At 41.5% G+C, this 12,685-nt stretch overlaps 1 protein-coding gene across 8 annotated transcripts in view; it reads left to right on the top strand.

The window, feature by feature from the left end:
- SLC20A2 (solute carrier family 20 member 2) overlaps positions 1-12,685 on the top strand; it is a 96,184-nt gene that overhangs the window by 66,747 nt on the left and 16,752 nt on the right. For all 8 annotated transcript variants that reach the window (XM_081129045.1, XM_081129044.1, XM_081129049.1 and 5 more), the window contains 2 exons: positions 7,646-7,762; positions 11,954-12,157. In XM_081129045.1, the coding sequence (XP_080985171.1) occupies positions 7,646-7,762; positions 11,954-12,157 (321 nt within the window). The remainder of the gene's footprint in view (positions 1-7,645; positions 7,763-11,953; positions 12,158-12,685) is intronic.

Genomic DNA, 12,685 nt, shown 5'->3' with positions numbered 1-12,685 from the left:
TTATATGGCTACTTTGGAATCTCCAAAGCATTTGAAACATTGATCTTAAAGGTCTGAAGACTCGTGATCAGGACTTTTGGACCCTGGGTGGCAGCCTGGCCGGGAGACATCACAGCTGCTTTAAGTTAAGGAAAAGCCCCAAGCTGAAGGTCATGGTGGTTGGAGAGATGAAACCCTAGCCTCAGATAACAGCAGCCTGACGGCCCTTTGGGTTTTGTAATTCATGGACTATGAAGTGTGTTTGGCAGACAGTTTTCATGCTCCATAAAAGAGAATCAGAGGCAGAGAAAAAACAGTGCTGGGCAGGCCCTGGAGCCCCAGGTTGAGAGTGAACTGCAGCAGAGGGATTCTTTGTCCATCTTCTTGCTCGTGAGTTCTTGTTCTTAATTTTGTTTGGGCTCTTAGAGCTCAAGTTAGCCAAACCAAAATAGCCAGACACCTCTGGCTTAGTGATTGAAGACACTGAGCCAGTGAAGGCTGGGGATGTCTTTGTGGTGCTGAGTCCTGAAAATGGGACTTGGCAACTAACGACAATTTATTTTTTGTTTCTGTATTTTTTTCTACCCTCCCTTCTTCTTGCTCCCTGGTTCTTCTTCCAAAAGTCAGGAGAAGTCAACTGTGAGATTTTTTTTTTAATTAAAATTTGACTTTTTCTGTACTTGGTGTATTTTTTCCATCTCTTTTTCTTTTCCTCTTCTGCTCCACTTTTATTGCAAATTTGCTAAAAGAATCATCTTACTGCAAGAGTAAATTATCCTAGAGAAAATTACACTATATAATGGATGAGACACTAAGGATTGTATAAATACTTCATAGAGAGGTTGTGAGAAATAAATAATAAAAATGCTAACTTATGTTGAGCTGAATTAATCCTTTTAGTCTTCCGAAGTCCTTTAGGAAATTGGTAACGTTGCTTTGCTGGCTCCACTTGACAGATGGGAAACTGAGGCACAGCTATAGTGGGTACTCAAGGTCATATCACTAGTAAGGTGCAGAACCAAAATTTGAAGTAGACAGTCTAGTCTCGAGCCACAGGCTCTTAATTATGACCTTCATAGACCAAGTATAGAAAAGTCAAATTTTAATTAAAAAAAATCACACACCTGACTTTTGACACTGTAACTGGCATGGGTAAGATACTTAGCGTCTAGTACCTGGTACCTACTGTCACCGTTAAGGGCAATCAAAATACATCAGCCTTAATAGGTTCTTTCCCTTGTCATCAGTCTCTTTACAAATGGCTTCCAGTATATTTGGAAACCTGGCTGTATGTTTTTTTATATATTTAACATACAGGTTGTATGAAGAAGGCAGTTACCTCTTTAATTATGAATATTTTAAAAATCTGTACAAGAATCTTGGCGATCGTTATCCATTTGAAATCACAAACAGTATGCTCAGTGCGAGTTCATGTTAAGTACTCTGGTTGAGTGACTGTGCTGTCAAGAACATCATATTTCCTCGCCTCCCTGACGCCATCGTAAAGTGAGGACAGTTTAGGACGCGCTCTGTGCTACGTGACAACGCGGCAGGACACTTAGTACAGTGCCTGGAACAAAATACCTCTTAATACACATTAGGGGCTGTTTTATCACCATCAGTCTTAAGTAGCCTCATCTTTTCGGCCCTAAGTCGCCATCATATCCTGAGTCATCCTATCTTTCTACTTTTTCCACACTTACTGGTATAAAATATTTCTTTCTTGACGTTTTCTGGGGGGCTGTCCTCGGGGAGAGGGCAGGAGGAGGTCATGACTGAAGGACCTGCCGTTTTGTTCTTCCACCACGTCAGAAAAGGACTTTGCAAATATTTTGGTTTGTGGGGAATGTTTCCAGAATCTCCTGTAGGTGAGTTTAAATCTTATTTTTATTTAAACATTGAAGGCTGACTTTTGCCCTCCAGACTAGACTTGAATCACGTGCTCTTTCCGCACGTGGAGCCTCTCTGCCTGGCCAGCTGCGTCATGAGTAGCCGGGCGACAAGGCTGAGCTAAGGGTCACTTCAACAGTGACTCGCGCCGTCTGCTCCTTGCAGAACGCCTGCCTTCCTGCCAGTCTGGGCCTTACCCCTCCTGGGTCCCTTTCTTCTTAGACGTCTCAGTGAGCACACAGGGGCCTCGGAAGTGGAGGGGGGGACAAAGGTCTCGGACGAAACCAGTGACAGTGCTCACCGCACCGTTTCAGCTTGAAGGGTTTGATGAACAGCATTCCTGTGCGTGGAGGTGGGTCCAGCGGGGACCCGCGGGCTGTTGAGTTACAGTGTTTTATTTGGATTTCCTCTGGTCCTCCACTCTAAGTTATGTTGAAGTTGTTTATATCTTTGGCTTAGTTTGATTTGTTTTACTTTGCATTTGACATGACTTTTCTGAAATAAAAGTCAATCTTGACACTTCAAAGACTAAGGTAGCACTTTGAAAAATTGCCTTTGCATTTCTTTGTCCTTTAAAAAATAATTTGCAAGAAGCAAAAGTAACTCTAGGAAATAAAGTGCTCGCTTGGGTTGGATAGAAGCCTGAAGTCTATTTTTAATGGGAAAGCCTTCAGTTGTGCGGGCCTGGTTTTTGTTCAGCGCCTGAAGGATGAATGGTGAGATTCATTGCATGCCTCTTCGAGTCGGCCGAGCAGATCTCCTAGCTAAGCCTCTGGCAGTTATATATAAACCTTCTAAGTCAGAGTGTGGTCTCTAGACCAGCAGCGTCAGCTTCTCACCATAAGTTGTAAAGATGCAGATTCTCAGGCCCAGGCCTAGACCCGCTGCAGCCCGGCAATTAGTGTTGTGCCAGAATCTGGAGACCCTGATCCACGGTACAGGTGGGAACCACTGCTCTACTCACGTCCTTCCCAAAACCTTTCACCACACACACTGCTACTTCGTCGTGGTCCTTACGGCAGAGGGACCCTCCGAAAGTTCTCACCAGCAATATGTGCTCGCTCTTTTTTACCAGCAAATGAGCTGTCAAACTTAACCAGGCTTGGTTTCTGGCTTCCTGAGAGCAGACTGTACCTGAGACAGGGCTGACACCTCTCCTCCTCCCCCTCCCCTCAACCCCTCCAATGTCTCCCCTCCATCCCCCCCTTCTCGGCCTCTCCCTCTTCCAGCCGTAGCTCTTCTGACCAGTCCCAGGAAATGAGAGCATCAGTATCCCCACGGCCCCTCTTGGCTCTGTGGGAAGGAGCTTTGTTCCCGGAGGATCTCTGTATCCCATGGTACCATTTCAAAGTTTTGAGCTGTAGAGAAACCGGATGTTTCCACGACAGTGACTCTTGATCCCGGGTCAGGAAGCCCTGGGTGAGGAGAGTCTCCAGTTTTCACCAAGGGCTGGATTCAAAGCAGGGTGACTTAAATTCATTTCCTTTTCAGAATTATTTTAAATGAGTCCTGGTTTGAGAAAGGACAGAAAATCCCAGTTATAGGACAGATTAGGAAAAATCGCATTTTCAGTTTCAAAAGAATACTTCATTTTCTTAAAGAAGTTGGCCAGGATTTTTTTTAATGCCTTTTATTCTCTCTGGTGCTTTGAACAGGTTGATCTAAAACAAACTAAACAGAAACTAGTAACTCAATTTATCAGATATGAGAGGACTATTAAAATGTGATTCTGCGAGTGAGGTAAATGTGTGTGTGTGTTACTGTGGAAAGATGTCCACATATATTGTTATAGGAGAAATGAAAGCACAGAACAGTATATACAGTAAGATCCTACATTTGTTAAGTTTAAAAAAACACACACACAAGAAAAACATTCTGGCCCACACTCTACACTGTGTGTTGGTTTGTGTCTAGATAATGCCTGGAAAGCTACCTGCCAACAGTGTTTCTCCGGGAAGTGGGTTCGAGAGGGGAGCGTGATGAGGAATTTTCACATTTGTACATCTTACAATTTTTGTACTGCTGATATTTTTGTAAGCATATATTATAAAATTACACTAAAATGAGGAAGAGGAAAGAAGGAAAGTTGTATCGAGAGGCTGATGAGTGGGGCTATAAGGGAATTAATGTGGCCTAAAGCCTGATCGGTTGTCTAGAAGTTTTATTTATTTCATAGGTTCTAATGATGATTGTCATATATGAACAGCAAGAGGGGTAACAAAGTGATGACTCTGGAAGACTGTGCTCGTTTCTAAAACGTTCTATTTATTTTTTCCCTGAGTCACTTGAATCTTCTGATCTTTGGGGGATTTGGAATAGGATTGTAAAGATGCTTGAGGTTAGAGCTAAATCACTATTCATCATATCTTTGCTGTTCAGAAAGTGGAAAGGGCTGGAGATGAAAGGCCACTGAGCGGCTGGAGCGGAGGACTGGATGGAGGGCGCCCAGCCTGGCTTCCTGGCAGCCGCTTTTGGCTGCGGGAACCAGAGCAATTCAAGCCGTGTCCTACTTTGCAGGTCCACAGAGTGCAGGGGCAGGCTGTGCTTTATTGCCCTCCGAAGGTGCAATTATTGCAAAACATTCTTTAAAAAATATGTTTTTATTGTTTTTAGAGAGAGAGGAAGGGAGAGGGATAGAGAAAAACATCGATGAGAGAGAGACATCTATTGGCTGCCTCCTGCACGCCCCTGCTGTTCCCTGCCCAGGAATCGAACCGGTGACCTCTTGGTTCATGGGTTGACACTCAACCACTGACCCACACCAGCCGGGCTATTGCAAAACATTTTGAGATCCTCATGGGAAGACAATTCAATGCAAAGTATTTCTGTCAAAATCTTGTTGTATGTAAGTCAGCCTTAAATTTTTCAGAAGAAAAAAGTTCTCCCTTGGATGTACATTGATTCCAGTGCTTTTCTATGCTGAATTTTTGTATTTAATTATTTTTTATCCATGAAACTTGATTTAATATATTTAGTACAATTTAAAATTATTTGTTAACATAACTGTCAGTTTGCATTTCTCATATGGAGGCTTTAAAAGTAAATCCTTGTGTTCTTTGGATGCTCAGTTACATGACTGACTTGCTGGAATAATTTGGTAAGATCCAAATTCTGCCCCCATTCTGTTCCCCTGACTTTACTCACTATCAACAACTTGCCCCTATTTTCCTACATTTCTTCACTCCTTTTCCTCCTTGATGTTTTACTCTGTGCCCCACCCCCTCCACCCTCGGTGATGTGTTTGTCCCCTGCCCTCCCATCCAGTTCCTTGTGCCTGGGAGTGTGACTTCAGAGGTTTCTGGCCATGACCCAGACCAGTCCAATGGCAAAGATGGTTCTGACAGTAAAGGTTCAAAGAGCAGGTGACACTGTGGCTTATTGTCTAAGAATCAGAAGCTTATAACTGACTCAATTTCTCCCTTTCTGATGTTGTCCCTGACACCCTCTGAAATCCCACTTGACCCCAGCAGGGACCATGGAGAGGGCTTAGAAGAGACCCACAAAGCAGCCCTTCTCTGCTTTTGTTGTGGGCTCTGCTTGGCATGAATGGAAAAAATATCTCCCAAATTGTTTCTCTCTCCCCACAGTATCCAGGGCTTGCCTTTCTTAGATCAGGGTAACACAATGAAGTCAAAAGTAGCACAGTTAACAATTTTACCATCAACTAAACCAAGAGCCAAAGGAAACAGGGGAAACCTCTTCAAAAGCCAGCTACTTTTAAGCTGTAAGAATGATGCATGTTGATGTTAGGTGGTCAGTTTGATGTTGGTAATTAACAGTTACCATTCAGTTTGGCAAGGAACAGCTTTGGAGTGATCCTTTATCACATGTATTAGACTGACATGAAGACAGAAAGCAGAAGCCAGGAGGCCGTGGCCCACAAGCATGGCCCCGTGAGGTCAGCCCCAGTGGTTTTATGAGCAGCTCCAAGCTTCGGGTTCTGGGGCCGAGCCGGGGCTGGAGCTGGCTGCCAGCTGCCAGCACAGCCCACAGTCCCCAGCTTTCTGATGTACCCAGGAGTTTGGAAGAAGCAGTCTAGCCTGTAAGTGTCTATACTCGCACCAATGGCGCCCCCAGCTAGAATTACGCCAAGTGATTCCGGGTTTTTGTTTTTCACATTTATATATACTAATTCACTCCCCTTATAGTATTAATTACCTATTCTAAATCTTACAAATTACCAAAATGTTCAGTAATACCTTAATTGAATAACTTTGGGTTGGTTTATTTGTGTAAAACGGTTAATGATGTAACAAGCTTGCTTCATTAAAGATTTATTTAACCAAAGGCAACGTTTTAAATAGTTCACTCCTCTAACACTCTTTAAAAACTTTTAAGAGTTTACAAAAGTGCGTGTTTATTATATATTTTCAAATTTAAAGGTACAAATGTATATGTAGTGAGAAGTGAAAGCCCCCTCCAGTTTCCCGTCTGTCCCTAGGAGTAACCATTGTGTCATTCTAGAACTTTTGTTACATATTCATGCATGTGGTAGGAGTAAATGTGGGGTTGTTATCTTTCGAAAACATAAATTGGATTATGCATACTCTTACTCACCCAGCCTTTCTTACTTAACTAGACCTTGGGACTCTTTCCTTATCAGTAATACAGATCCAACCTCATTTTTCTGACTGAAGACTATAACTATTCCACATTTCCATAATGATGCATATACGAGCTATCTTACAGATTCTTGCTGTTACAAGTAATGCTGTCGTAGGAATTCTTGTATGCCTAGTGTGTGTTCCTGTGCGAGCAAGCACGTGTTAAGTTGTGCTTCTCTGATTGTGTGTGAAAGTGCCTGTTGCCACCAGCGACGGAAGACAGACAGAATTCAGAGTGATGAGCTCTGGAGACGTTACAGGGCCAGGAGAACACAATGTTCCTAAACCAAGCGCACTCTACCCTTTTACTGCCCGATGTACTTGTACCTTAGTGTGCATTATCGCATTTCCAATGAGAAGTTTTTCTATGTTGTGATTCTGTGAGCTGACACTGCAAAGAAGAGTTAAGTTTGAAGGTCAAGATTCTTTTCAAACTCTTATTCCTAAGCTGACTTTTTTATTTTTTTTATTTTTTGTTTTGTTTTTAAAATATATCTTTATTGACTTCAGAGAGAGGAAGGGAAAGGGAGAGAGAGAGAGAGAAACATCAGTGACGAGAGTCATTGATCAGCTGCAGCCCGCAACCGGGGCATGTGCCCTTTCCGGGAATCGAACCCCGATCTCCTGGATCCTAGGTCTACGCTCAACCGCTGAGCCACGCCCGGCTGGGCCTTAAGCTGACTTTTTAAAAGATTAATGTATGTGGTCAGAGTGTCGTGTCCATTTATAGCAGGGCTGCTGACCAGTGAGAAACCAGAAGAGGCAGCAGTCAGCTGCTCTGTGCAGGATCCAGACCTCAGCCTCTCCCAGCTCTGGGACGGGCTGGCTGATAGGACTCCTTTCTTAGCCGTGTTTGTCCACTAGGGAATTTGGATATTGAGATAGGATGTAAGTGGTTTTATTGTCAACTTAATATGCTGCTTGTGCCAAAGTGGTAACATTTTAATAATTAGGTTACTGACCAGTGTAACCACGTATTCACAAGGTGATGCGTGTCTTAAACACAGCTTTCTGTCCCAAAAAGCATAGCCCTTCTTTTTGGTTGAGAGTTTTATTAAATACAAAATCCAGGTGACTGGTTTTAGGTTAGGGGAATGGAAAGTACATTGCTGTGAGGCTTGACCGTTCAGAAAGTACCCACTGAGACCGCTGCTGTCGTTTCTGTTTCTCAGTGCTCGGCCTGGTCCTTCCCATATGGGCGATAGCGCTCATCTCCTTTGGCGTAGCCCTGCTGTTCTCCATTTTTGTGTGGCTCTTTGTGTGTCCATGGATGAGGAGGAAAATAGCAGGTAAGTGCTCTTTTATTCTCATTTACAAAAGTGCTCTGGTTCCTGAGACTTCAGAGGCAACACACAGTTATCCTACTAACAGAGGGAAACGGGAGCACAGACAACTCAGAACATACACTGAGATACATGTCCAGGCCTTCTCCTGGTTCCTGACTGCTTTCTGGCTCACACTTGTCACTGATAACTTGTGCCTCAGGTGAGCAGTAAGGCCCTGGTTGCCGTGGATAATGAAGTTAACTACACAGTTCAGTTCCACTAGCCTGATGAAAAACATTAACACCACACTAGGTATCACTTCACACCCTCAAGAACAGCTCGAAGTAAAAAGACTAGCAATCTCAAGTGTCGGTGAAGAAGTGGAAGAACTTTATTTATGGTGAAATGTAATGTGGTGCAGCCTCTGGAAATTAGTAGTTTAGCAGTTTCCTATAAAGTAAACACTTACCATATGGCCCAGTAATTCCACTCTCAGGTATTTATCCAAGAGCAGTGAAAATGTGTGTTAATGAAAATACTTGTACATGGATTGTTTAGTTGTAATTGCCCCAAACTGGAAACAGCCCGAATGCTCATTAAAGGTTAATAGATAACCAAATTGTGGTATAGTCATACATTAGAAGACTGCTGAATGATATAGAGAATGAACTACCTACCACTATAGGCACAACAGGGCAAATTTCACAGACCTTATGGTAAGGAAAAGAAGCCAGATACAGAAGAGTTCATACTGTACGATTCCAGGGAAAATTAATCTATAGATAGAAATTGCTGGTTGCTGAGGCCAAAGGAAGGGTTGCAGGAGACAGACTGCAAAGGGGCAGGCAGGAACTTTGCAGGGACATGGAAGTGTATTCTGTCTTAATAAGATAGTGGTTATGGGGTATACTCACATGTCATAGGTCATCTACTTGAACATTTAAAATGTATGAATTTTATTGTATGTAAATTATGCCTTAGTAAAAACAGTTTTTAAAGAAAGAAGAAGAATATTGCTTGGAAAGCTGCAAGAGCTATTTTTCTGTCACTATCATAATAGCAACATAATTGAATTCCAAACCTTAAGGCCACATGTTTTCTCCAAATTCTCAAAAGAAAAGAAGTATTTACTTTTGGCCTCACAGTAGACCTTACAGTCACATTTCAATATGGATATATCTGAATTTGAAAATCTGTATTTCAAAGAAGACCAAACAAATAAGACATACCATGTTCATAAATTGGAAGACTCAGTATAGTATAAAGATGTCAGTTCTTCTCAAATTGATCTACAGATTTAACATAATTTAAATAAAAATCCCAGCAGGATATTTTGTAGATTTAGACAAGCTGCTTTTAAATTTTATAATGAAAGGCAATGAAACTAGAAGAGCCAGAACATTTTTGAAAAAGAATAAAGTTGGAGGATTCATACTACTCGACTTTAAGACTCACTATAAAACTATTAGTGTGGTATTAGTGAACAGATGGACATCTAGATTAATAGAGCAAAACAGAGTCCAGAAATAGACATACACAAATATAACACATTGATTTTCATCAAAGTACAAAGGCAGTTCAATGAAGAAAGAATAGTCTTTCAACAAATGGTACTGGGACAACTGGGCAGCCATATGCCAAAAAAAGAACCTTGACCTAATCCTTACACCTTGTAAAAAATTAACTCAAAATGCATCATAGATCTAAATGTAAAATAGGAAACAATAAGACTCTTAGGGAAAAAGGTCAGGGAAATATTGTGTGACTGTGGATTAAGTTTTAAGATATGACACCAAAAACACGACTCATAAAAGAAGTTGGTAAATTGTACTTCATTAAATTAAAAACTATTGCTCTGTGAGAAACACTATTAAGAGAATGAAAAGACAAGCTGTAGACTGGGAGAAAATGTTTGCAAATCCCCTGACAAAGGAGTTACATTCACAATACATAAATCTAAGAAAACAACTCAGTTAAAAAAAATGAGCAAAACATTTGAACAGACACTTCACCAAAAAAGATATATGAATGGCAAATAAGTCCATGAAAAGGTGCTCAACATCACTAGCCATCAGGGAACTGCAAGTTGAAATCACAATGAGATATTATTATATACCTATTTGAATGGCTTAATTAAAAAGAAAAAGACAGTGCTAAGTGCTGATGAGGATGAGGAGGGGCTGGAGCTCTCATACATTATGGTGCAGCCACTCAAGGAAATGGCTTGGTAGTTTCTTACAGGATTAAATATACACTTGCCCACTCCTAGATATTTACCTTGAAAATGAAAATTTACATTTACACAAAAATCTAGATCTGAATGTTTACAGCAGGTTTATTTGTGATCATCCAAAACTAGACACAACCCAGATTATCCACAGAATGAATAAACTATGGTACATCCCTATGTGGAAATACTACTCAGCAACACAAAAGAATGGACTGTTGATACCTATAGGAACATGGATGAATCTCAAAGGCACTATGCCAAGTAAAAGGAGCCAGTTTCAGAAAATTAAATATCTTATGGCTTTATTTATATGACATCCTGAAAAAGGCAAAAATATAGGGACAGAGACAAGATCAGGGGTTGTCAAGGTTTAGCTCTGGGCAAAGGAGCTTTGGGGAGTGATGGACCCCTTCTCCATCCTGATCGTAATGAGGGTTACAGAAACCCAGACATGTATAAGAATCGGTTTGGTACACACATAGAAACCATTTACTGCATGTAAATTTAAAAACTAATAACAAAAAAATCCGTATTAATACACGCAACCTCAAAACTAAATAGTGAATCCATGTTGACTCTGGTTCTTCCTTTCCTGGGTAGCCAGCCACTCCCTGCTGTCTGCAGAGAATAAATACCACCTCCTCCATTCACACTGAGTACTAGCTTAAGATGTGCCCCCTTAAGCATACTGCTTGTTTGATTTAACTGCATGGGGGTGATAAACTAGACTTAAATGCTTTGATATTTTTTAAAGGTTTTTCCTAATAGCTGAACCCAAATGTCAAATGGGCCATAAAAGCTTTGCTTTCCGGCCTTAGACGGTAACGTCACAACAGGAAACGGACATTGCTCCCCATTCTGGCTTCCTAGGAGATTTTTTTTGTCAACGTCATACATTTTGATATTTCAGTTTATATTTCCTGTTCTGTTATTTTAAGTATAGATTGGCAGTTAAGGGCCTGGACTGTAGAGCTAAACTGCCTGAATTTTACTACCTGTGAAACCTTGGCAAATGACTCAGTCTCTCTGTGCCTCAATCTGCTCATTAGTAAAATGCAGAAAATAATACCTGATTCATGTGTTAACAATCTTTGTTTTAATTATTATACAAGTATTATCTTCTCTCGTCTAGATTATAAGCAACTTGAAGTCAATAGATCTGTATGTACATTTCTTGTCCCCTGTAGTATGTAAAAGAAATTTAGTTTTAAAAAACCTATTTCTGTCTGACTAGGCAGATAGAGAGAAGAGAGATGATAGGGAGAGAGATTATGTGTGAATGTCTTCAGCAGAGGTGAGAGCTTAGAAATTTGCTCAGGAAATTCTGCAAGGGTAAGATCATTAAGTCAATAGCACCACATAACAGATTTGATTAAAAAGAGTGCTAGTGAGCTTTAAAGCGGCTTTTAAAAAATCCCCTGTTTCTTTTGAAAGTAAAGGATTTTTAAAAATAAGTAGGACCTCTCTGGGTTTTGGGGGGAGGGGGCATGGCGGGTTGAGAAAAATGATTTACTTGTTTCTTAAGATTTAGTGATCTGGAGAAATCTGAGACCAATAATTTATTGAACAAAAGAAAACCAAACAAACTATAACAATGTCTGCGAAGACAAAAAGGATAACATTTCAGTGATTCTGAGGTTGGTTTAAGAAAATAGAAGGCCAGTCTGGATGGTTAAAGAATTACAGAATGCTAGCCCTGTACAGGGACCCTGGGAATCAGTTCTAACCCGCTATGTTTTGCTGGTTTTTGATGAGATAATTCAGGCCCCACGCCCCCATCTTTTCCTCAATAGCTGAATTTTCTGGCCTAAGTGTCCCAGATAATCGGTTGAACTCTCTATTTAATTTTCTCTATCTAGCTGTAATGTTTTGTTTCATTTCCAAAATAAGCACTAAGGTATAAAGATAAATATTCATTTTTAGTATTTATTTTTCAATAACAAGAATTCTTCCAAAATTTTCAACTATGACTATATTTTCTTTAGGCAAATTACAAAAAGAAGGTGCTTTATCACGAGTCTCTGATGAAAGCCTCAATAAAATTCAGGAAACGGAGTCCCCAGTATTTAAAGAGCTCCCGGGTGTCAAGGCTAACGACGACAGCACCGTCCCTCTCACGGGGCCGGTTGGGGAGACATCTGTGGCCTCAGAAGGCACATCAGTGATCAACCACCCCCGGACTGCCTATGGTAAGACCCATTTGGAGCGCTTGGGTTTGGATGGTGGCGGGGAGCAGTTCCTCAGGGTAAGCAGCTGGGCCTGCATGTGGGTGGTTAGGTTTCAGTGCACAAAAGTGTCCCCCAGTTTTAGGTTTTGAGAAAACCCAGGGACTCAAGAGGCCTCAGGAGACCAGCCCTTCAATCAGCAGAGCAGGATTACTCTTGCCCTGTGCTTTTCTTCCAATAACTATTTATAGTCTATCAGAGGCGCCAAGGGTGCGCACGTGGTGCTGCTGTGCGGCTCACTCAGCTGCGTGCGCACATTTCCAGCTGCATGGGCGCATTTCCACGTTGCAGTTACCTAACTGCTCAAGGTTGGCTTACCCAGCTTAATCAGGATGCCTTCCTCGTGACAGACATAAAGAGGAAGCTAAAATTGGAACCAAGGCGGTCTCCCGCCATAGAGAAACCTCAGAAAACATCAAGACTGTTCCCGGTGTCCTTTTGTCCCATAACGTTTACAGACAATGGTGGGCGAGCCCCAGCCTCTGCCAGGCC

Source organism: Miniopterus schreibersii (assembly GCF_964146895.1).
Source record: "Miniopterus schreibersii genome assembly, chromosome: 2".
NCBI lineage: Eukaryota > Metazoa > Chordata > Mammalia > Chiroptera > Miniopteridae > Miniopterus > Miniopterus schreibersii.
The sequence above is the reverse complement of the archived record's forward strand: the minus strand, read 5'-3'. Positions and strand labels throughout refer to the sequence as shown.